At 41.4% G+C, this 24,568-nt stretch overlaps 1 protein-coding gene across 4 annotated transcripts in view; it reads right to left on the bottom strand.

The window, feature by feature from the left end:
• The window catches only part of SYT1 (synaptotagmin 1), a 327,169-nt gene that overhangs the window by 59,791 nt on the left and 242,810 nt on the right, over positions 1-24,568 (bottom strand). For all 4 annotated transcript variants that reach the window (XM_028745766.2, XM_028745764.2, XM_077934750.1 and 1 more), the window contains exon 7: positions 17,840-18,007. In XM_028745766.2, coding sequence (XP_028601599.1) covers positions 17,840-18,007 — 168 coding nt within the window. The remainder of the gene's footprint in view (positions 1-17,839; positions 18,008-24,568) is intronic.

The following is a 24,568-nucleotide window of genomic DNA, read 5'->3' as shown; positions in this document are numbered from 1 at the left end:
AATGATCATTAAGAATATTAGGCTGGCTGTCTTCTAAGATCTATGCACAATGCTAACTGGAGAATCAGGCTTCGCTAAACACTCTAATTAGGCATTTCAGGCTTCCCAGATCTTATTTGACAGGCAGCTCTCCTTATGGTGTTCAGTTTAATTCCACAGTTATTTTGAGGGATATGATAATAAACTTTGAAGAAAGCCTTCCATTCGCAGGGAAGACTATCAACATCAAGGAGCCTGTGTAAACATAAATACCCCCAATTTCTTAACCATAGTTAAGGGTTTACAAGCTGGTTACACATATGCACCCTCAAATAGCACCTTCCTTCTGCCATGCCATTTTCACCACACACCCAAATAATAATAATAATAATAATAATAATAATAATAATAATAATAATAGTTGTACCCCAACCATCGGACTGGGTTGCCCCAGCCACTCTGGGTAGCTTTCAACACATATAAAAACATAATAAAATGTCAAGTTTCAAAACTTTCCTGATACAGGGCTGCCTTCATGTGTCTTCTGAAGGTTATAGAATTACATATCTCCTTGACATTTAATGGGAGGGTGTTTCACAGGGTGGGTGCCACTACCGAGAAGGCCCTCTGCCTGGTTCCCTGTAGCTTCACTTCTCACAGTGAGGGAACTCCCAGAAGCCCCTAAGGTGATACCTTAGTTTTACTTCAACACCGATCTTAATCTTAATAACAATTAATAGTACTAGCCAGACTTTGCTATAAAGCAGGATTTGGTTATTAAGTCAATCTTGGTTCACAGTAACCAGGTTAAGATTATCAGCTGAAATGAGCAATCTTTTGGCAGTCATAATGATAATGCATATCCTTTAGTGTACCTCCGGCACCCCACACTCCCATATTACCGTAATTCTCTCTGCTTTCCTTAGTTATGGCATTCTAATATCCATCATCTGGGCAACCACTTTACTGTCTTGCATACAGCGTCCTTTAGGGCACAATTCCAACCCAGTATCTGGAGCACTCAATGTACGTTTCACTCAGTTCTACTGTATTTTATCAGCTAGCTTCAAAGAAGGTCTGAGTTCACACTACAAAGCACCAGTAAGCTATCTGCAGGCCACAGCTTGCAACCCTTTTCAAGTCAAAGGCAAAGCTCCCATGCTCTTTGAAAAGCCCCCACACACTGAAGTACACAATATCTATCATCTATTGATCCATCTATCCATCCATTGATAGATAAGCAGATATTAGTAGAAACCTGTCCTACATCTTCCACAAATACATCCAGAATTTCAAAGATGTTCCTCTGGGATGCGTTTATATCTTCCAGTTTTGAGTGCTAGCATGTGACATGCTGTACTTAAAAAGAAAAGAAAAGAAAACCCTAGCTAGAGGTGTAGTTTTGTAAGATAATTGCAAATCCCTGCCAGGCTAAGAGGTAGAGTGAAGTGCCTCTGCTGAGGTGATTATCTCACAGAGGTGCTTTATTGTCATTAGGTTTAGCTTTCAACTTTTTAATGTATAAATAATTAATTTCAATCATTGCTCTGATCATTGGATGGAAACTTTCGGCTAGCGTTGGAGCCGTCCAACTGTGAGGTTCGTAGAGGTTAACCTCTTCTCTCCGAGCGTTCAGTTGCCAATCAGAAGGCTCCTTCTGCTCAAGCAGCTTGATAATTTCCTTACGCATAACGCTGCCGCCACTGAACAGAACCAAAATGAGTTCAAAGCTTTAATCGGCAGCATAAGCACCACTTCCTGCTTTACAATAAAGGATAATTTAAAGCATCACTGAGCCAGAAACCGTCCTGCTCAAAAAAAAAAGTGAAAAAGGCTCCAAGCGGCTTAACTTGAAATAAAAAACAAAAAAACCCCTCACTTCCTAGTGATGTGCGTCCTAGTGATGTATTGAGCAAAGCTTAATGAAAAGAGGTTGATATCTTGCAGGATTTGACTATCTCTAGGAAATGTACACTTGAATATTCTATATGCTTAAACAAAACAAAACAAAAGGCGACTATGATGAAGAAGAAGAGTGTAATCCTTCGGTCCCTGGGAGGGGATAAGTTTTTTTTTGTGGGTGTCCCTCTTGACTGGTGGAGAGCAAGAGAGGTCTATGGGAAGTGGACGAGTTCTGTCCACAGAGGCAAGCACAAAATATGGACTGAGGAATGTTTTGGATCCCAAAGAACCAAGGCCTGCCCATTTCCTTTGTGGCATGCCCCTGTATCTGGGGGGGGGGGCAGGAATACCCCCCCCCCCGGAAAAAGAGAAAAAAATGGAGATACACCCATTCATACACGCACACCTTTCACCATGCTGGCGATTGTCCCTCACCCACACGCTTTGGATTGCTCTGTTAAATACTGTTATTGTTAAAAAACGAACTCTGTTTTGGGTGAATGTCCCCAAATAGTAAGTTTCCTTATATAGTTTCACAAACTATATTTATTATTGAAGAGTCTAGAAGAAGCCCTCCCCTGGGCTTTAAACTTTGGCATACTTACCTAAGGATAGGTGGGAAGAATGCCATTCAATCCACATTTTGATGTGAAAACACCTAATATGTATTGTCCGAACCAATACAGAAACTGAAATCCAGCTTACTTTTGAAATTCACACTAAAAATCCCCCCTATGCAATTCTCTAGCCAAAGCAAATGCACAAAAATGTGCGTATTAGAGAGAATTGAACACAAAATGTATGTATATGTGAAAATAACGTACAACTGCTTGCAAAAATTGTATATAAAGCAAAATTACAGACAAAATGGAGACATGCATGAAAATGGTTATAGCTACGCGGAATTTTGAAAGTAATAATAATTGCAAATGGATGTGGAAAAGGAGCAAAACAAAGTTAAATAAAGAGACTGAGATTCACAGGTGCATGCATCTCTATCTGGGAGTAAGTGCCACTGAAAACAATGACACTTACTTCTGAGTAGGCATGTATGGAATTGCACTGTCCTTACGTAGATTCATACTACTAACAGGTCTGAAAACGACCCAAAGGAGTTGTTATAGTTTGTATTATACACAGCATCTGTCTGGTCTAACAAGCAGAAAATCGAACTAATTGGTAATAATGGATAAAGCAGCTGCTATGGTTGCTGCTAAAGTTTGTTGTATAGTAGGCAGACTATAGGAGGCAGGCACATGCAGTTGTGCTACTTCTTAATGGTTCTTGAAAATAATTATCCTTGCTTGGATAGCTGTACTGGAACTCGAAACTAAGAGGGTAAGATTGAACAAGTTTGACTTTGTATAATTTGTTTTGCTCTTTGTATACATTTTTATAATTCCAAGGATTTGTCTTTTCATTTCTTGTGCAGGCAGTGCTTTTTTTGCGGGGGAGGGGGGACACGCAGGCGTACACATACCCCTAAACATTTTGTGAATCTTTGTACTTTTGTCCATTTACAGTATTTATTTTTCCCAATTTGAACTATAAAATGGTGATTTTCTTGAGTCAAAGTGAGAGTACCCTTAAACATTTTTTAAAGAAAAAAAGCACTGTGTGCAGGAATTAAATATCTTGCATTTGAACAAGTTTTATACCTACTCCAGTTACAAAGCTTTTATACTGAAACCAATGGTAAAGTGACAAGGTTTATAACATATTTTTTTTTAAAAAAAGATCTCTCTCTCTCTCTCTCTCTCTCTCTCTCTCTCTCACACACACACACACACACACACAGTGTTTGGCCACTAATGACTTTATGTTGAAACATATCTGGTTGATTCACTTAAGGAACACTCACTTTTAACTGAAATTTGGAACATAAGCAGGAAATAGGAGTTGCATTCTTAATATTTATAGTATGTATGGATTTTTTTAAAAAATTGTTTGTATAACCTACAATTGAGTGTTTTATCTTAACTTAGTTTTTCTGGAGTTGCACTCTGTTAGAGAATGGAACCTTTTTCTTTCTTTCTATGGTTACAGACCATAAAACAACTGCCAACGTTTTACAAAAATGGACCTGAACATTCTATTTCTACCAACTTCAAAGAAAGTAATTATAAACGGATGAACAGATGGAATTTTGGTCCAATAAAGACCTGCTATTAAATCTGATCATTTTTGGAAATGCGGGTAGTCAAGAGTAGGTTTCAGGCACTGATGGAGAGATGATAAGATAATGCCTAAGTTCTGGAGACAACCAACAAAGATAATTTAGGATACCCTTTCCCTACGGATCACGTCAGTAATACATCTTGGTTATTGGGGGAGATTATGTCAGAAAAAGAGATGTGGAAATGGCTGCTAATTAAATTATGGAAACCAAAATAGAATCCTGACTCTATTTAAACCTTTAAATGTGCCATCCATAGATTATGGAGAAGTACATAGCTGGCAGATTTCTAAAATGCCATGGTTACAAATTTAGTAGGACTCAGAGAAAGAAGACAAGAAAATTATTCTTTCTATGACAGATTGAAGAAGTTTATTTACTTCTGGAATGTAACATAAGGGCATAATGACGATAAAGATCCATTAATGCCTCTGTAAAGGAATTATGACTACTTGGCTCATTAATTATGGTCCTGGCACAAAGATTAGTGGATTACTCCAGTAACTGTAGGGTAGCTAATTCAAGATCATTATCACTATTCATGTTTCTAAATCAAAATACCATATCATGTATGTATTCTGTACATATGCAGGAGGGGGAGAATCTTAAAAATAACTATATAATCCAGTGACCGTTTATGCAAGTGTCATTCTACTGAATCTTAACAGGAATGCAGTCAATGGATCATGACCAATTTTATAACCGTGGCTATCACTTTTTCAAGGAAATAGCTATTCCTTTTCATGATAAACTGGTCATTCCTCATCACATTTGTGTCAGTGTCATCAAGACAACTACTGAGGATCCAAAGTTGCTCAAACATCAGTCAGATGGTGAGGGGGGCCAGGCAACTGTGGCAGCTGACTTTATTCACATGAATTGTGCCAATTAACCTCCTACAGAGAGCAGATTGATCATTCTGACCATAATACTCTGTGTGAGTCATCGTTTACTAGCCTTGTCCTTCTAGTATTTATAACGATATTTTAACCATTTCTAGAAAGCGCTTCTGTCAAAGAGAAAAACAAAAAAAGATTAATGGGGGCGTAAATGCCATCATTATGGACTGAACGTGCCACTTCAAGGCCAACAGTTTCAAAGTAATTACAATCAGCTGCCTCTTGCAGAAACTAAGGTGAAAGGTACTTAAGTTTCCATCTCAAGTACCTTTTGTGAATGAAGCTGCACTTTCACGTCCAAACAGGAGGCCAAGATTTGGAAATTAGATTGCCTATGGCTTAAATGAGGAGCTAAATATATTTATCTCCTAAGTAACGGAAAACTTATTTCTAAATAGGTTAAAAAAATAAGCAAATAAGGAACTTGAGCTCGCACTGCAAAAGAATGACAGGGTATATATTTTTTAATCTCCCCAGCACATCCTCTACCAAATAGATGCAATTTTATATCCAGTCATTCACTATGCTTTAATGATTGCATCTTATTCCATTCCACCACTTGGCTTCTTCCAAGACCCTGCCTGATCACATTTCTACATGTCATTCACGTTTATGCAAGCCACTGTGCAAAGCACAATTAATTTAACTCAGAATGGCACATTAATATTATTACTTTTGACAGCAGGGAAAACTTATTAACTATAACACGTTGCAAGGCTCTTCTCTCTGCAAGAACAGTTTTTTAAGTGCAACACAGAGAGCAAATGTAATACATTCACAGGATGTTCTTTTTGGATTACTAGGCATTATAAAAAGTCAAACACCAAAGCCTTCCCATAATTATGGCACAATTATGTAGCTATTGTAGCTGGTCTAAAGATAATCTTCATCCTATTGTATCGGGCCAAGGCAAGCAATAATAGCTTGCCCTTGCTTGATCTTTAAAAACCTTCCAATAGTAGAGCCATGTACGCATTTAAAGTTGAGTTAATGCATTTCACATTATCAAGAGATTGTCTCGGAATCTAAAAGTGATTGTTGCCACAGATTGAAAACCACACACTGCAGATCTGATAATGCACAGGCTTAAATCACAGGGGCAAGGTAATAAATCTTTTGTAGCTAACCAGTAGAGTAAAAGGTTTCCTTCCAACATGGCTACTAATCTATATAATGCCATGTTACAGAGAAAAGTAAGAAAAGGGATCCTTCTTCTGAACCCCTTGGCTAAATTACATTCATTCTTTCACATAGTAGATGATTGTCTGCAGGATTTGGTCTGGCAGAGTTGGTCTGTTGCAGAGATGGGGTACCTGAGGCCTGGAGGCCAAATGCAGAACCCTCAAGGCCTTTCTGTCCAACCCTTAGAACACACCCTGGGCCACTGCTCTCCGCTCCCCAGGCTACAGTCTTCACTGTTCTTGCCACATACCCTTCTCAAGTGCCTTGGTAATGTGTTTTGCTTACTCCCCTGCATGGGCTTTTGCCTGGTTGGAATGTAGCCTACTGTACAAAGGTAAGTGTCACATCCATTGCTCTGCCCAACTTTTGCCTATGGCTCCACCTATACTGGCATGAACCCCCCCCCCAAAAAAAAGTTGCCTACAAAGGAATGTGGCCCTGAGCTATCCCCTCCTGGTCTATTGCATTGTGAGAATAGCAAACAATCTGAGAATGTTATGTGAACTAATTTAATTGCTAACATTCTCTGTAAGGATACAGGAGGAACTTTATATGTGTGCTGTCAACAAACAGACTTCTGGTTGGTTGGTGCTCAAACACACATGCGTGAATGAGTATAGTCCAGTTTCCTGTGTTGATAGGAAAGTGAGGAATGCATATATACAAGAACTGAAAAACAGTAGCAAGCTGCTAGAATTCAGTAATGTTGGAATTAGGCATCCTGACATAACGCATCACTGAAGAAGAGCACTGTGTGACAACCTCCCCCAGCTGCTGCCCTGGTGACTACAACCCGCATCATTCTTAACCATTGGCCATATTGGCTGGGGATGATGGGAGCTGCTGTCCAACAACAGCTGGACGATACAAGGTTGAGGAAGGCTGGTGTAGGATATAAGATACACATATGGCAGGGTAGGGATAGGTTGGGACTCCAAACCCCATCAGCTTCAGCAGGCAAGGCCAATTGTCAGGGATGATGGGAGTTGCAGTCCAGGAACATCTGAAGGGCCATGGGTTCCCTATTCCTGCAGCAGGGCTTCCATGCTGACTCTTGCTCTGTTTTTGATGCCTGTTCAAACAATTCTTGTTTAGGCAATCCTACTAAGACCTGGAATTCCATTCTGTATACTTGTTTTCAAAAATGCCAATTTTGCCTGTATTTTATATTGTCTACTGTTCTAAAATCTGTTTTTATTTTTAAAAACTATTTTAAAATGAATATTTTGTATTTTTTTCTCTAAACTGCTTAGAGGATTTCCCCCCTATATATATATATATTAAAAAGTGGCCTATAAATCTTGCTAAATAAATAACTAAATAAATTCCTTCGCTGCTTCTCCCTAGGAGATTTAAAATTTAAATTTAAAACTTCTGAGTAACCATGCTTTTTATGCCCTCCTAGTTATTTGGACTGCTGAGAATTTTACAGTTTTCTTTCTTCCATTAATATTTCATAGTGTTCTTCTGCACTGCTCTGATACCTTTTGGGGAAGAGGATATAAATAATTTTAAATAGATTAATAATATCCCCTGCCCCAAATGGTTTGCAGGAATAGCTACCACAGATGGGAAACTAATTCATTTAGTAATCAGAACTTGTACAGCTTTGGAACAGAAGCAGAAACAATCCTATGGGCATCCATCATTTTTTCTCCCACTGTCACTGCAACACCCCAAGGACTTCCTTATCTTCCTACCATGGGAAGATGCATGAGGTGTACCCACCTACATGTGGCGGTAACTCATACGCCTCCAGAGGAGCCACATAAATTATTATGCTTTAAGGCGTTTGAGTGGAAGAAAGGAAGGCAGATTTGCCAGTCATTTGCACAACCAGCTGTTGTGACATCCTGTAACATCTTCAGATGAGACAAAAAGAAAAGCTCCACTCAGGAAATAGTTGGCACAATAGGAAATTAGAATAACAATGTTACATATACAAGAGATACACTGAAGTGACACAGCAATATAATAAGCTGCAGTGATGCTGGGAGACTGGAATGCCTGCTCTCTGGTCTCATCTCTCTACTTTCCTTCTTTCCTATTTCCTCCTTGTCCAGATCTTTCTCCTCCTGCACCCTCCTCAACCTTTTTACCTCTCCCATCTGACCTATTAGTCACTTTGAAAGCACTTCTAGACCACAAATCTTTTTTCCTTTTTTTTAAGGTGGGGTGGTGAACCTCTAGCCTTCCCATTTGGCCTGTGAGACTCTTTCAGTCAAGCAAAACCCACCTGCAGAGGTAGGTGAAGGTGTGGCTGGGCTGAAAGGGGGTTTCAAAGTGCACCAGCTGATCAGCAGTGTCTGTAGAGTCCTGTGTAAAGCCCTGTGCATTGGGCTTTGGAAGTGTTATGATCGGCTGTTCAGTGGGGTTTGCAAAGCCCCAGACACTCAAAGCAGTTTGCAATAGGAAGGGAGCATTCAGATGTGGGAGTTGTTCCATTAATTTTTCCTGTTATAATGCTGGCGCTTCTGTCTTGGTTTCTAACATTCCTTTTATATTGCATTTCCTGTCGTGCTATTGAACCATGGCCTTTTGCTTGAGATACCACCATGTTTTACTAAATTTTATTCACACCAAGGGGCGTAGTGTGACACAGCCAACTCTCACATAGCTCCTTTCTTCCTCAAATCATCAGCCAGAGACACACATGCATGCCCTCCATATTTCCATACTAGCTACTAAACACACACATACACACCTTTTCTTTTCCATAATCTTCACCCATACACAGTCTCTCTCCCCTTGAATCATCACCCATACACATCCGTTCTTTTCCCAGAACTTATACAGATATGTGCATCCTCTCTCTCCAAAGATGTGTATATATGAGCATGTTTGTGCATGTACACATGTGTGTTCTGTCTCATATATACACATACACACAGGACCTTCATAATGGGCTGCTAAATATTTTCTTCTCATTACCAGTTTAATAAATGTAGTCTTATGTTAGTCATACATTGTTTCAAATGGTCTACAAGTTGGAGGTTAAAACATTTGGACATCATTGACCCCAAAAATGGTTTTACTTAGGGAAATTTGAAAAGAGATCGTAAAAATGCGGTGAAAGTACATAAATCTATTCGAGCCTTCCTCATAATATTGGAACTTGGGATCACCCAAATAAAGCTGACTGGAAGGAGAAACTCACATCTTCAATGGGTGGCAATAGCTACTAGCTTAGATAGTGGACCAATTAACGATGGATGTACCTAATAAAGGTTATATAAGAAACTTCTAAATATAAACCTCTAAATATATCAGATGAGAAAATCTTAGGACAGTCCATTGATTTCATATTCTTCTTATGAGCTTCGAAAGCCATCTGCCTACCCATGTTGGAAACAGAACCCTGGATATACTCTGATTTGATCTGGCAAAGCCTTTCTTACGTTCTTATGAAGTAATGTGTCTTTTTTATTACTAAACCACCTTGGATAAATTATGACTGAAAAACTGTCTTCTCATTATAAAGTGCACATTCTCAATTCACTGAGGGGTATTCACTATTAAGTATTTCCTTCGCACCATACAGCCTGTCTAAGGCTATTAAAGCAATTTACAATGGGAATCCAATTGCTACACTTTTCATTACTGTGCTTTGTGCAAGACGTTCATTTCTTTTTGTTTAATAAATACGTTCTGTCTATCATAGCTACGATACAAAGTGCTTTAAATGTCAGTTCAGCAAGTAGTTAAACTAAAGTGAAAATACAACAAGATCTGAAAAGAGGCTAAGTGGTTACTATGGTAATCTGACATGGTCTAAATTGGCATTTAAAAACTGGCAGGAGGAATGCAAAGAAAATGACTAAGCTTTCTTTTTTCTCAGGCTGCTCCTCCCAACTCTTTGTCTATAACCTTTTCAGAAATGCATATTTTTCCCTCCATTGCTTTTTGGCATCATCCAGGGAGAAATTCTCCTGTATAAGGCCCAGAAGAATAAGCTTCCTGCTGGATCATTCACTTCACAATAAAAAAGTTTGCAACAAATCGAGGGCCTGTGTGATTGTTTAATTTTTGTACAGCACTTAAGTATAATAAAAAAGAACAATGAGAAACTCTGTGGTGGTAAAAGTGAAATGCAGCTTTCCCAGCCTCTCTACCTGGCGCATGAAATTCTCCCCCAAGACCCAACCCTTTGTTGGTCCAAGTGTTTTTGATAGGCAAGAATGAGTTCTTGAACTTTGCTAATGTTTCCTCCTTGTCATGGTGGAGAATACAAAGGGTTGTGTGAGTGTCACAAGAACATAGGTAAAGGTAAAGGGACCCCTGACCATTAAGTCCAGTCGTGACTGACTCTGGGGTTGCGGCGCTCATCTCGCTCTATAGGCCGAGGGAGCCGGCATTTGTCCGCAGACAGCTTCCGGGTCATGTGGCCAGCATGACTAAGCCGCTTCCGGTGAACCAGAGCAGCGCACGGAAACGCCGTTTACCTTCCCGCTGGAGCGGTACCTATTTATCTACTTGCACTTTGACATGCTTTCGAACTGCTAGGTTGGCAGGAGCAGGGACCGAGCAACGGGAGCTCACTCTGTCACGGGGATTCGAACCGCTGACCTTCTGATCAGTAAGTCCTAGGCTCTGTGGTTTAACCCACAGCGCCACCCGCGTCCCTGTCATAAGAACATACCAGTCAGTAATCACATAGTTCAAGGGTGGAATTAAGTCTTCACTAGCTAAAACACAGGCTTGGTTTCTGTTGGCAAGAGCTGTTCAACAGTGGAATGGTCTTCCTTGGAAGATGGTGGACTCTCCTCCTACTTGGAGGCTTTCAAGCAGAGGCTGGATAGCCACCTGTCATGGATGCTGTAGTTGATATTCTTGCATTGTAGGGGGTTGGACTAGAAGGCCCTGGGTGACCCTTCAATCTCTGCAATGCTATGATTCTGTGAAGAACCTGTGGCTCTTCAGATGTTGCTGAACTAAAATCCCCAACAGCCCCAACAAGCATGATTGATAGCCAAGGATGATGGGAGCTGTAGTTCAATAACATCTGGAGAGCCACAGGTTTATCACACCTGCTGTGAAAGCAAGCGCTGGTGTAGGAAATGCTAAAGTTCCACAATGCAGAGCATTGCTTTAGTTTGCAAAAGTGGGGTAGCCTTCCTGTGGTTTGATGCTTTACCTACATAACAAATGGATTTCATTACATCGCCTGAAGTTCTTGGGGTGGGTTATCATCTGCCCATACATAAATAAGAAAAATAAAAGTTAAACAAGACTGTTCTCTCCTAATTTGTTTTTTTCTTGGTCCCTTTCCCATAGCTCCCTCATTCAAGCTTCTTCCAGTCTGCTGCTTAATCTGCCATCCACTAGTGAACTGCTGTCTTTCTCCTGCTCCATTTTCATCAATTCTGTGCCTAGCTTCAGGGAGTCTGACTCTCCCTGAAGCTATGCAACACACATAGCAATTATGTATAACATTAACAAGGCTGAATGGAGGAAGGTTAGAAAGATGTTGTCCTGACTTGTAGCTCATGTGATCTCTCCTATACAATTTTCACCAGCCATCCTACAGACTGGAGATGTTCTTTCAAGCTCTCGCAAAGCCTAACAAATACTTTACACAGCACTTCTTATCTCTTAAAGTGCTTCACCAACATTGACTTATTAATCGGCTGTTCTGTAGGGAAATGGGGAAAAGTCATGAAGCTGGTTTTTAAATTTGCTTGGGTCACGAGATACAGAAGGAAGCCTCTCATGTCTCATTAAAACCCCATCCTTTGATTTTATCCCTGACCCTTTTAAGGAGAAAGGGCTGGGAAACAGACTGAATTTTTAGTTAGTGCAATGAAGAGGGCAACAGCTTGTCAGATGCGTCTTCCTGTTCCACAGCCGCTCATTAAAACTCTGCGTTATTATGTACAACAACAGAATTCTGTGTAAAGAGCAGTTAAGATAAAGACTTAAGAGAGAAGATGGACTAAGGTCAGTTTAGGTGATTAAGCAAGTGGTCATGACCATCATTAATGGAAGATAAAATATGCTTCCACCCTCAGGGGTCACAACCAAACTATTTCAAGGATTAATTTCCCCATCATTAATTGCCAGCTTTCTTATGATTCTCTATCAGCAAAAAGTTTAAAAATAAATAAATAAGTGAAAACTTGTTATAACAATTTGTATTATTATAACTGAACAGACTGCCTGCAAATTTGGCTTTCTGTGACAAATGTTACATTCTGCAATTAAAATAAAGATAAGTCTGTTTTTAAAAAATGTCTTAGCAGTAATTAAACATAATTACACTTGTTGTACTATTTTGGATGGGATCCAGTTGCTTAGGATTTTAAGTCTATTTTAATCATGCTTTTTTCTGGAATTAGTGGGGCAGGCCGTGGTACCATGAGCACTAACAAGACAAGCACATGCCCCTCAATGCACATCTGGCCTAATTAAACCCAGTTTCCATTTTTGCTGTGTTTTACTTGGTATCTTTAGGATATTGAAGCGTTACAATAAAGTCTTGCCATCTACCTACGCAAGCCATGAACCAAAGACAATTCAGCACAGATTGGGAAAATTGCAGCAGAACTTCCATAGCTGAAATACATAAGATTTCTAAGCCGCAGACTCATAGGAGAAACATCTATATTACAATAACTTGCCCTAAAGTAGAATTCTCTACATAGCAACACATATTTGTCTAGACCGTTTAACTGATAACATTGCAGTGTGCCCTAGGATATTCTTGTGGAAAAGCTGGTAAAATATGGGCAGGATGAGGTAACTATTAGGCGGATTTGTAGCTAGTTGACTGACCAAACCCAAAGAGTGCTCACTAATGGTTCTGGGCCCATTGTCATTCAACGTCTTTATAAATGACTTGGATGAAGGTATTGATGGGCTGCAAATGACACCAAATTGGGATGGGTAGCCAATGCCACAGAAGACAGAAACAGGATTCAATCTGGCCTTAACAGATTGGAGAACTGGGCCAAAACTAATAAAATGCATTTCAATAGGGACAAATGTAAGGTTCTACATTTAGGCAAAAAGAACCAGCTGCACAAATATAAGATGGAGGGGGCACCTGGATTGCCAGTACTACATGTGAAAAGGATCTAGTAGACAGCAAGCTTAACATGCGTCAACAGTATGATGTAACAGCAAAAAAGGAAAGAAAGGGGGGGGAGCTAATGCTGTTCTAGGCTGTATAAACAGAACAATGGTGTCCAGATCAAGGGAAGTAATAGCTCTATTCTGCCTTGGCCAGACCACAAATGGAGTACTGTGACCATTTCTGGGTACCACAGTTTAAGAAAGATATTGACAAGCTGGAACATGTGCAGAGTAGGGCGACCAAGTTGAAACCAAGCCTTATGAGGAATGGTTGAATGAATTGGGTATGTTTAGCCTGGTAAAGAGGAGGCTGAGAGGAGATAAGAAAGCCATCTTCAATTGTCATATGGAATGTGGAGCAAGCTTGTTTCAACCAATGGATTCAAATTACAAGAAAGGAGATTCCACCTAAACATCAGGAAGAACTTTCTGATGGTAAGAGCTGTTTGACAGTGGAATGGACTCCCTTAGAAGGTGATGGATTCTCCTTCCATGGAGGTTTGTAAGCGGAGATTGAATGGCCATCTGTTATGGATGCTTTAGTTGAAACTGCTGCACACGGGTTTGGACTAGATGACCCTTGGTCCCTTCCAACTCTGCAATTCTATGAAAGATGCACAAGGAGCCCCAAGCATTCTATGAATTCTATGGAAGATGCACAAGGAGCCCCAAGGGCCAGCAGAACATATTCAGCATGAGTTGGGGGTCTGCTGTAGGCTCTGAATTATTGGAGGTGAAGTGTGCAGACTGAAATGATCTCAAAATAGCAGCAACAGGTCAAGGTTTACATCAGTCCTGAAGATCACAAAATATTGCATAAGATAAGAAGTGTGCTAAACTGCAAGACGAAATCAAAACTATGAAGTTTTACCTCAACTTTTAAAAGTAAGTTTTCTTTTCAAAGTAATGCTAAATTATTCTAACATAGCACGCTTGCTTTCAAGAAAATAATTTATCAGGCATAAAGAAAAACAATCACTAAACAATGGCAATTCCCCACATTTATTGGTTGCTCACTTGAGTGCGTCAAGCACATAATCAGAAAGATGCTAAGACACAAAAAAAAACAACAACATTGAAGGCTTACTTCATTTATCATGGAAAACATTTATTGCATGAATACAATCATCCAACAGGCATGTCATTTTCTGAAACAAGAAAGATTTCCAAACATAATAGAGGATGCTGAGCTATACTTCTGCACTGACTGCAGTCAGGATTATTATTATTATTTGCAGTGGAAACCCTTCCCTGTTCTTATCATTGCTGGAATGAAGCTATGACTCATAAGTCTACAGTGTATGTGACTTACACTTTAATGCACAGGTGTTCATTGGCACAGCAAGATGCTATACCAAAGAACACGACCGGGACCAGCACAACAATCGGAACCATGAAGAGCCCTGTGCTTTTATTATGTCAAATGAACACAGGTTTTGACAAAGAGGAATAACCACGTATACTGCAGCATTAGCCTTCTGGCAGTGCAATCCTACACAGGTCTGCTCAGAAGCACACCTCATTAAGTTCAAAGGGAACTTAAGCCCATGTAACTGCATAAAGGATTTCAGCTGAAGCTCCATGTGTAGCATAGTAGCTAAGGGGCAGTTCAAATCTGGCCTCTACCGTAAAGCTGCAGGCTGTCCTTAAGTGAGCCCCTCTCTCTAAGCTGCAGCCTCCTCACCCCAACTGCAGCACAAGCGTAAGGCACATTCCAAAGGGAAAGCTCAAAATCTGCAGCCCAGGGGTCCCATAGCTTTGCAAACTGGAGAGATTGTCGTGGGAATCAGCCCACTCTGCACAGCCAAGCATAGGTCACAACCTATCCTATTGGCTACAACAGAATGCTTATTTGAAGCCTAATTTTGAGAGCGGACCCTGTGGGCATCAGGGAAGGCTTCTTGCATCTGCATCTGTACCTGTGGGACCACTCTGGGGACCCCTGAGTTATTTCTTCTTTGACTTATTCCATGCCATAGTAATCCCCCCAATCTTTATATGGTACAATGCTCCTGTGACACACTAAGGTGCATGGCCCAAATCATTTGCCTTTAACTGGTGTCACGAGTCTCTTGGTTACGTTTGCTTTTAGAGACTACCCCACTGAACATCCCAGATTCTATAGAATGGTAAAAAATCTCCCTGGTGCATGTTCTGAGAAATTCAGACGAAACAGAATTGAGTGAGAAAGTGTCCCAGTGTACCTCCTGCTCCCTGCCTTGCAGGCCTTTTCTCACCTGGCCTGGGAGGGCTGGGCCCTAAATCCAGCTATGGAAGCCAATAATAATAATAATAATAATAATAATAATAATAATAATAATAATAATTATTATTATTATTATTATTATTTATACCCTTGCCCATCTGGCTGGGCTTCCCCAGCCACTCTGGGCGGCTTCCAACAAAGTATCAAAATGCAATAATGCATCAAAAATTAAAAGCTTCCCTAAACAGGGCTGCCTTCAGATGTCTTCTAAAAGCCTGGTAGTTGTTCTCTTTGACATCTGGTGGGAGGGCATTCCACAGGGCAGGTGCCACTACCGAGAAGGCCCTCTGCCTGGATCCCTGTAACCTGTAAGCTAAGACTGCTGAACAGCCTCCTGGGCTGGGGTGTTGTCTGGGGGTGTTTTTGGGTAATGGGTTGTTGCTGTTGGCTTTCTGTATCTTTATTATATGTTGTGATTTACGTGCAAATTGGTTTGTTTGGCTGTGTATTTTTAAATGTTTTGTTTTGACTACTTTTGTTATGATGTAAGACACATTGAACATGGTTTGAACTGTGGAACGGTGGCATACAAATAAAATTATGTATGTATGTGTCAGGGATCAGCTTGCAGGGGAGGGGGGAGAGACAGGAACGTACAGAGAGGCCCCTCCTCTGTTAAGCAGCTGCACTTCGTCAGAGTCGGGGAGGGGGAGTTTTCAGGAGACACGGAAGACGAGAGAAAGGGGAGCCAAAACATTGCTATCAGGGAAGAGAATGTACAGCTTCCATTGCATAGTTTTCCACGTAAGGAAAAAAGGCGGAGAGGGGTTTTCCCGGTTTTCTATGCTGGAGGGGAAATAGGAAGAAGGCACTTCCAGATTCTGCTAGCGATTGAGGCAGACATGGTTTTGGAACTTCTGCACTGTACATAAGTTTTGCATTCAATAAAACCTGAAAAGACAGGCTGGAGTCCTGGCTCTTATCTTCGTGAGCAACCACACTCCCTTCTGACAGTATGTATGTATGTATGTATGTATGTATGTATGTATGTATGTATATTATCACTCTTGTGCCCAGCAATCTTGCTTCTGGGTAATGGTCATGCTGTATAGGCTCCAAGTATTGCAGCCAGGGTGTCTACAAATGTTAGCTTCTTTTAGCAGCCCAGCCTCTCTCTACCTTTGCTCCTAATTCTACCCCCAGTTCCATCTTCATCCCCCATCCTTCTAGCATGTTCAGATGGTTTTCAGAAGAGAACAGGGGTTTCTCTTGTTTGTATTGTGGTATGGAGAAGATAAGAAAAAGCAGCAGTCTCTCTGCTGCTTTCTTTTAAGAAAATCTTTTCCAAACAGCTGCAGGAGTGACAAAACTTTGCCTCTTTCCCAAGTCCTCTGGCAGGCATGCAGGGCTTGGGAGGGAGAAAGGGTTACGTCTATGTGCAGGGAGGTACGGACGAGATAAGAACCAGCAGGAGAAATGCCTGCTTTTTATTTAAACAAATCTCCATGCGAGGGAGCTTCCAGCCTTTCTCTAATTTTGAGGTGGCATTCAATCACATACTCGCAAATTCAAGTTGAGCAATTAAAGTTAATTTTGGTGCTCTTGCACAACAAACCTGTTTCTCTCCCCCACCCTGCTCCATCAGACTTTTGCAAGAATAATAAAAAAGACAAACAAGCAGGAAAGTGCATGGGAATACATGGGTTAACATTTGCTTCACAAAAATGAATCAGAAAGAATGCTCATTAAATAGCCGGCTTTTGTCTATCCTTCCTTCAAACCTTAGGTCAACATAGCAGGATGAATACTCAACAGTCATCTGGAAGCCACCTGAGAAAGCACAAGCCCTTTTGTGGTTGCTAGAGGGCTGGACAGAGAGGCAAAAGCCCCATTAACTATGAACCCCTAAATCTGGTTCCTCCCCTACAAGAAATTATGCCATAGTTTTGTACTAGTTTTGCATCACCAGCCTCAGGTTTTGTGATACTGCCTACAAGTGAGTAGTGACACATCAAATCAGTGTTCATAATTAGCATCCTCCCAAAATCAAAATGGCAGAATCTCCTCCAAACCTGTAGGTCTCTGACCTACGGTAAACTTTTCCTTCACCCAAACATCCTGCAAAAAGCTTTTGTCTTTCTTCTCTCACCTACCCATATCCCTCAGTATTATTTGGTTACTGAGGGCGGAGGACAGTGTGGTTTTAGTGTTACAAAGGTGCAAGAAGTATGCAATGAGATAACAAATAAAACAAGGATACCAGACAGATCTCAAAATTGTTGTTGTTTTAATTTATTCTAGCAGAATATTTTCTAAGTGTTTATGAGCTACTTTATTGCCTCAGATTAACAGGAGTCAAAACAGATTCTGCCCACTACTCTTTTGAGTTTTAACGAATGCCAACAACAGATATGCTTTTCTTACCTCTTCTTTTTCAGCACTTTGCAAATCCCGCCACTCCTCAGTCACATGACCAAAATCCACCGTGTTCATGGCCACCTTGTACTCCCCAATGATATCATGTTTGGAGAAGCGGTCAAAGTCATATACTGCCATCACTAAGGTTTTTCCTCCCAGTTCAGAATACGGCACCTGTAGTATTATTATTTTTTACAAAAAATAAAACAAAAATAAAATCAGAGAATGAGAAAATGCCAGGTTCTGTAGCCTATGCAGTAAATATGCTTTCACTGCCATGCAAATCCATTTCTTTGTTTTATCAGCTGTCATTCCCTTTATATTGAACTAGGGGAAAAATATGACACACATTTTCTGGGAGAGTCATCTGATGCACTGGTTTGTAATAGCAGACTAGAGCATTCTACAGAACAATGTGGTAGCTCGCTCATCGCTCTGCAGCATTTGCCCTGAGTTCTTAAAGTTACGACTCCAACGTGAAACTAAAGACCAATTATTTGCCCCACAGATACATGAGTTTTCGATACTGCAGAATGCTTCTCTCAATAAATCATGCTGTCACTTTCCAAAAAAACAGCAGCCTACAGACTGATGGAAAAGCACTGGCTTTCGATGTCTGACACAGAGAAATTAGAGACTATGCAGTTTTCTTCCAGTACAATTCTCTCCTTGCCTCCTGAGAGGTAAGTCCCACTGAGCTCAATAGGGCTTAATCGCAAGTAAGTGGTCATAGGGAAGCAACCTGAAAGCGGCTTCATTCTTTTACAGCCCCCCATATCAGGATTCTGCATTTCATCAAATGGATATTGAAGCTCATCCTACAGCATGATACATTGCTATAAATGTCGGCAGCAGAAGGCCAGGCTCTGGCTAATTTTCCACCTGTTCTGATGTGTTATGGGCAGATGCTTTAGGTTAGGAAGAGGACCATTAGTCATGTTTTTTTTCCATATCCATGGGAAGTGATGCAGCTGAAGTATCACTTCTTTAGTTGGCTGTAAAAACCGAGCAAAAAATGTCGGATTTGGGGTGGAGGCCTGACTGTTTTTAATTGGAATTTTATTTACAATATAACACAAACCGCCCACCCCCCTGGCCTGACCGTTTTAAATAAACCCCTTATCATTAATATTTCCAAATATGAATGCTTCCATGTGTGCCTGTAAATCTCTCTCTCACTGTTACTCAAGTTTCTTAAAAGGGGAGGGGAATTAAAGTGAAGTCAAATGGCTGAGCATTAAAATCTGCCTTGGTCCTTTGCAAACATCTAGCTTTCATTTCTTCTCAAAAGGACCTGTGTTTTGCTGGCCCTTCTCCCATCGTGCTAGTTCCTCAAAAGTTGTGAAGAAATCTTCAGGTTAAAAGACACACCCGTTAAGGCAAAAGAGGGCAGGGGAGTACAGCACACGTTAACATGTATCCTGACATTATACGACGACAGTAGCATAATGCTGATCCGAAGGGGTCATTTAATGCCTCACCCAAAAAAAAAGAGGATAAAAGAAGATAAAGATCTGCATACAATTTGTGTATGCTAATTTATATGTATAGATTCACATTCAGAAATAATTACTATAAATGAAATAGAAATGCAATACTTCTCAACATAGTGGAGAAGACTATATGATCTGCATGCCTGCTCAGTCTCCTATCCCAGTGCTAACTGTGCTCCCTGCTTGTTTCCCCTTCCCATGCTTCTTTATCTTTAAACTGGACTTAGATCAAAGAGCCCTCAAACAGAGAAGTGTTCCTTCTAAAGTAGGATGCACAGCCGTCCTAATTTATCCCTATTTTTAAGCCATATGCTTGGTTATAAAGAGGTGGGAAAAGCTTCACACTTCACTGGTGACTTTTGGGGTCATTGTTGTTACATTTTCTTTTAAGAGTATCTGAACAGAACATTAAAGCAGCCTCCCTGAAGACTGTTTGCACTGTATAAACTTTTACCTTTTTATAGATTTACGTGCCGAGGTGCGGTACAAAGCAACTTGGATAGCTTTAAAAGAGGACTGGATGAATTAGGAAGGACAACGGCTACTAGGCATGAAAGCAGTATTCTGCCCCGAATGTCAGAGGTATTATGCAGCTGGATACCAGTTGCTGGGAATCACAGGTGGGCAGAATGCTGTTGTGCTCATGTCCCGCTTGCAGGCTTTCCACAGGCAACTGGTTGGCCACTGTGAGAACAGGATGCTGGACCAGATGTGCCATTGGTGTGATCTAGCAGTCAGTACATTATTCTGTTTATTTCAGAAGTTCAGGCTGCAAGGGCCACTACTTCCGTAGCCAAGCTGGCACCATTCACTCACAAGTGTGAGGTATAGACATGCTCAGAAGAACCTCAAGGTATGCAGCAGTGCCAAAATAATTAGGAAGAAACTTAACTAAACACCCCCCCCCCAACAGCCCTGTGAGAACTGAGCATGCTCGGCATGTACAGAACACTGACAGTTTTTGATGTGGGGACTGAATGCAGAGGCTGGGACCCTAAACAGAAGCACTCCGCACTGTAACTGTCTGTTACAGGTCCCACGTGCATGATAATAATTTTGCAGATCCGCTAACACAAATAATTTTTACTTTTATCACTGCCAGCCACCATATTGTATTTGTTCACAATATTATAGCTGCAATCCTGGAAATAAGCCCTGCAGAACTCAGTAGGACTTACTTCTTAATAGACATGTATAGGGTTGCGCAGTAAAGCCGATCTAATTATCAACCATATGGCCAAATGGGAGTCCTGCAATATTATTGCAATGACCATAAAATGTTGTATTTTAGTGTTCTGTTGGAAGTCGCCCAGAGTGGCTGGGGAAACCCAGCCAGATGGGCAGGGTATATAATAAATTATTATTATTATGACTACAGCATTGATGTGGGTGAGTTTCACCTGTACTGCCACCTGCCTTTTTATCCAGGGACTCAGGTGGGTGCTCATGAAGCCCTTCTGTGCATTCAACACAATGCATGTGATTAACATAGGCACAGAACTCTTGCGGTAGATTTTTTACTTTGATGACCCATGACAACAGGCCAGAAATCACACAGGCTGCAGATATAGAAATCTTCAGCCTCCAGAGGCATCACAGAAGTGTTTGAAGGTTCCCTCCTGGCTGAACACTTTATTCTGAATTGCACTTCACTTTTCAGATGCTGATGGTTCAAAAAGAATCACATTCTCCTGGCACTCTTAAGTCAAGATATAAAATCAGGGGTGAAATTCCTTTTAGTACTTCAGCTTTTAATATGTATGATCATAAATGTATTAATTAAAAGCAGTTCTATCATCTGAGAAGCTGAGGAATCACTTTTTATTTTTTAAAAATCCTTTAAGGAGATAAGAGCAAAAAGGAAATCCTATTTGTGACTCAGGAGAAATGTATGAGTGGCCCAAAATATGACGTGGCTACTTCTGTAACAACTAATGCAGAAGACTAAAGAGATCTGACACAGAATGTGCGTTTCTATTATGCACACAGTGACAATTCTCATAATTGCTTGCTAGAAGATGACAACAAGATACGTTTTATGGTGCACCACCCCTGAACTCATTAGCCAAGACATGGAATGTGACAAATATTAATGGACATTTCTGGGTAACAAAATATGAATGTTCAAGATGGGTGGGCATGATCCAAAGCACCACAGAACATCAGTAAGAATAGGGGTTGCTTACAGTGCAACCCTAAGTATGTATCATTAAGCAGTGTTGCCACATGTCAGGAATTTCCTGGAAATAGTTGGAATATTGCAGTCAGAAGCAGTGTCTGGGCAGAAATTGCTTTAAAATGTTTGGGAAAATCTGGACGTATGGCAACCCATGTTGGCAGTGTCATTTTTTGTGATTTCCCTTAAAAATCACAAAATGTGTTTGTGATTTTGCCAAAAAAGCTCAGCAACTTTGCTCAACAACTTTTGTGTCTGGATTTTCACAATATGGCAGGGTGTATAGATGATTGCAGCCTTAATATCTTGTGTATGTGGGAATGCTCTCTCTGTGTCCATGGCTGAAATAAAAGACAAAGCACAGACTCCTGTATGAGTTCCTGCATGAGCACCCAAAATATCAATGGATTTAATCCATTGAGATCTTTATTCAATAAAATGGAGCTACTGTAAGAATATTGCATTGTTTGCTGAACTGCGACAATTGTGTGGCGATCAGTAGGTGCCTTGACTGATTCAGTTTATTTTATCTCTTACGCCATAACACTTTGGTTTGCCCAGCACACTAGACCAAACCATAGCTCAGTATGAATGTGTGAGCATGCAGACTCCTGGAAAGGAGATCACAGCTGCTCTGCTCCTCCTGGGTCACTCTGCCACTGCATTGCACTATGCTAAGCCATAGAACCCAGGCTCATGGATTAGCTTTCCCCAAACTAACTATGGACTGTAACCATGGTTTGTCTCATGGTATATGGCTTGTGGCTTGTCCAGGAGAGCTAAACCATGAGCCCAGGTTTTTGACAAGATGCTAAAGCAAACTATGGCTTGGCTTAGCACTGCAATAGAATGACTAGACAGGAGCAAAGTGGTCACAGACTCATCTCTGGTAGCCTCTTGTGGTTTGGGCTGAGCATAATGTGTGCACCAGGCCATTGGAGATGTTTACCATTGCCTTTTGCCTTGGGCACCTGAATCTTAAAAGTTACTGTTTCGCTTCATTTTAAATAAACTCAAAGGAAAAACTCAGTAAAAAGAGTTTCTTCTCCCTCCCCACACCAAAGGAAAAAAAAATGGATTATTTTTATGAACATCTTCAAGAGAAAACGGCTTATGTCTGCAGTAGTGTCGGGGGCCTCTAGGGATATCTTTCTTGTTGAGTGATTACATAGCCTCAATCTCTTATTGTCCCTGCTTTCAAACTGGAGCTGTCATTATAAGACTAAGTATACCAAGGGAAAGGCCTATAGCGATTGAAGTGCAGTGAACATTTCAGACGAAAACCCTTCAAAGGATGTTCAGCTGTGCTGCTGTTATATTGCTGGAAACTTGGTTCTGAGTTTGGTTCTGAATTTTTTGGACAGCATTGCACAGCACTCTAATATATGTCTTGATTCCCTCTCTCCATTTCCAATCATGTTTAGGTGTTTGAATGAACATGCCATAATGACAAGATAATTCCTTTAGGTGAAAGGATCAGAGGAAAAGAGAACCAAACTTCATTTACAGTGTCCCTCCCCACCCCAAAGAAACTGCATGTGTTCCAGACTCAATTTTTCATTCTGTTTTTCTTTTCTTTTTTCTGCAATCCCAAACAACTTTACTAGGAAGTAAGCCCCACTGAACACAGCAGGACCAATTTATAAATAACCATGCATATAACTGTTCTCTCATCCTACTGAAAACATTAATAAGAATAAGAATTTATTGGTGGCTTTCAACAGAACATTAAAAACAGTATAAAACTTCAAACATGAAAAACTTCCCTAAACAGGGCTGCCTTCAGATGTCTTCTAAAAGTCAGATGGTTGTTTATTTCTGTCAGGGGCTCAGGAGCAGAGGCACAGGAAAGGGAGGAAATAGAGAGCGAGGGGGAGGAATCCGAAGGAAATGTTAGTGATGACAGCGGTCCGAGGTCTCTGAGTCTTTCCAGCGAATCGGAAGATTCACAGAAAGGGGCTCCCATGGTCAGAGCAAGGGGGGTGCCTAGGGGGACACCCCAGGAAGAAGGGGCCAGAGGGGACTCAGAGAGCAGCAGTTGGAAATCAGGACCAGCTTCCCCACCAGAGCGCAGTAGGGGGGAGGAGTCCCAGGTATCGGGATCAGGAGGCTCACCGCCAGCGGGAGGAGAGGAGTCAGGATTGGCCACGCCTCCATCGGAGAGCGAGGAAACGGTCAAGAGGAAGGTTGGAGGCTGGGCGCGCGCGCCAAGTTCAAATGTACAGGAGGGCGGCGCAGTTGGCAGCCCGGATAGGGAGCCAGGTCCCAAAGCCCGCCGAAAGGAGGGGGAGGAGTCAGGGGGGGTCAGCGTCAGTGTCAGAAGAGTCCAGAAAGGAGGAGACCCCGGGGGGCAGAAGGACCCAGAGGAGAAAGGAGAGACGGAAGAGGTGGAGTAAGGTTAGAGTCTTAAGCTGGTGTACAGGGGGTGGAGACTCAGATGGAGCTTCGCCGGTCTAAGGACTCAGACGTAGCGCTGCGCGCCACTGATGTCAAACCAACAATGAACCGCAATAAAGACTTTTGTTTATAAAGAGCAACTGGCGTTGGTCCTTTGTGAGCTGGGACCTGAGGCAGCCGCTGACAATTTCCTTGACATCTGATGGGAGGGCATTCCACAGGGCAGGCGCCACTACTGAGTGGGCCCTCTGTCTTGTTCCCTGTAACCTCAGTTCTCTCAGTGAGGGAACCGCCAGAAGGCCCTCGGAACTGGACCTCAGTGTCCGGGCTGAACAATGGGGATAGAGACGCTCCTTCAGGGCCAAGGCTTTTTAGGGCTTTAAAGGTCAGCACCAACACTTTGAATTGTGCTTGGAAACATACTGGAAGCCAACGCAGGTCTTTCAGGACTGGTGTTATATGGTCTCATCAGTTTAGACATGCATGTTTCTTGACTTCTTCCCCCAGTTGTGTCAAAGTCTCAGCTATCAGCCTGTCTAGAAGACGTCCAATTTAAAGCTACAAAGGCACAGAGAGCTACCCATTTTCTGCAAAGATTAGGGTAGAAACTAAGAGAGTGATCTGCATGGAGGCTGAGAGAATGAGGAAGCCCTTGGTTTGTCTCTCATC

Source organism: Podarcis muralis, chromosome 10, assembly GCF_964188315.1.
Source record: "Podarcis muralis chromosome 10, rPodMur119.hap1.1, whole genome shotgun sequence".
Taxonomy (NCBI): Eukaryota; Metazoa; Chordata; class Lepidosauria; order Squamata; family Lacertidae; genus Podarcis; species Podarcis muralis.
The sequence above is the reverse complement of the archived record's forward strand: the minus strand, read 5'-3'. Positions and strand labels throughout refer to the sequence as shown.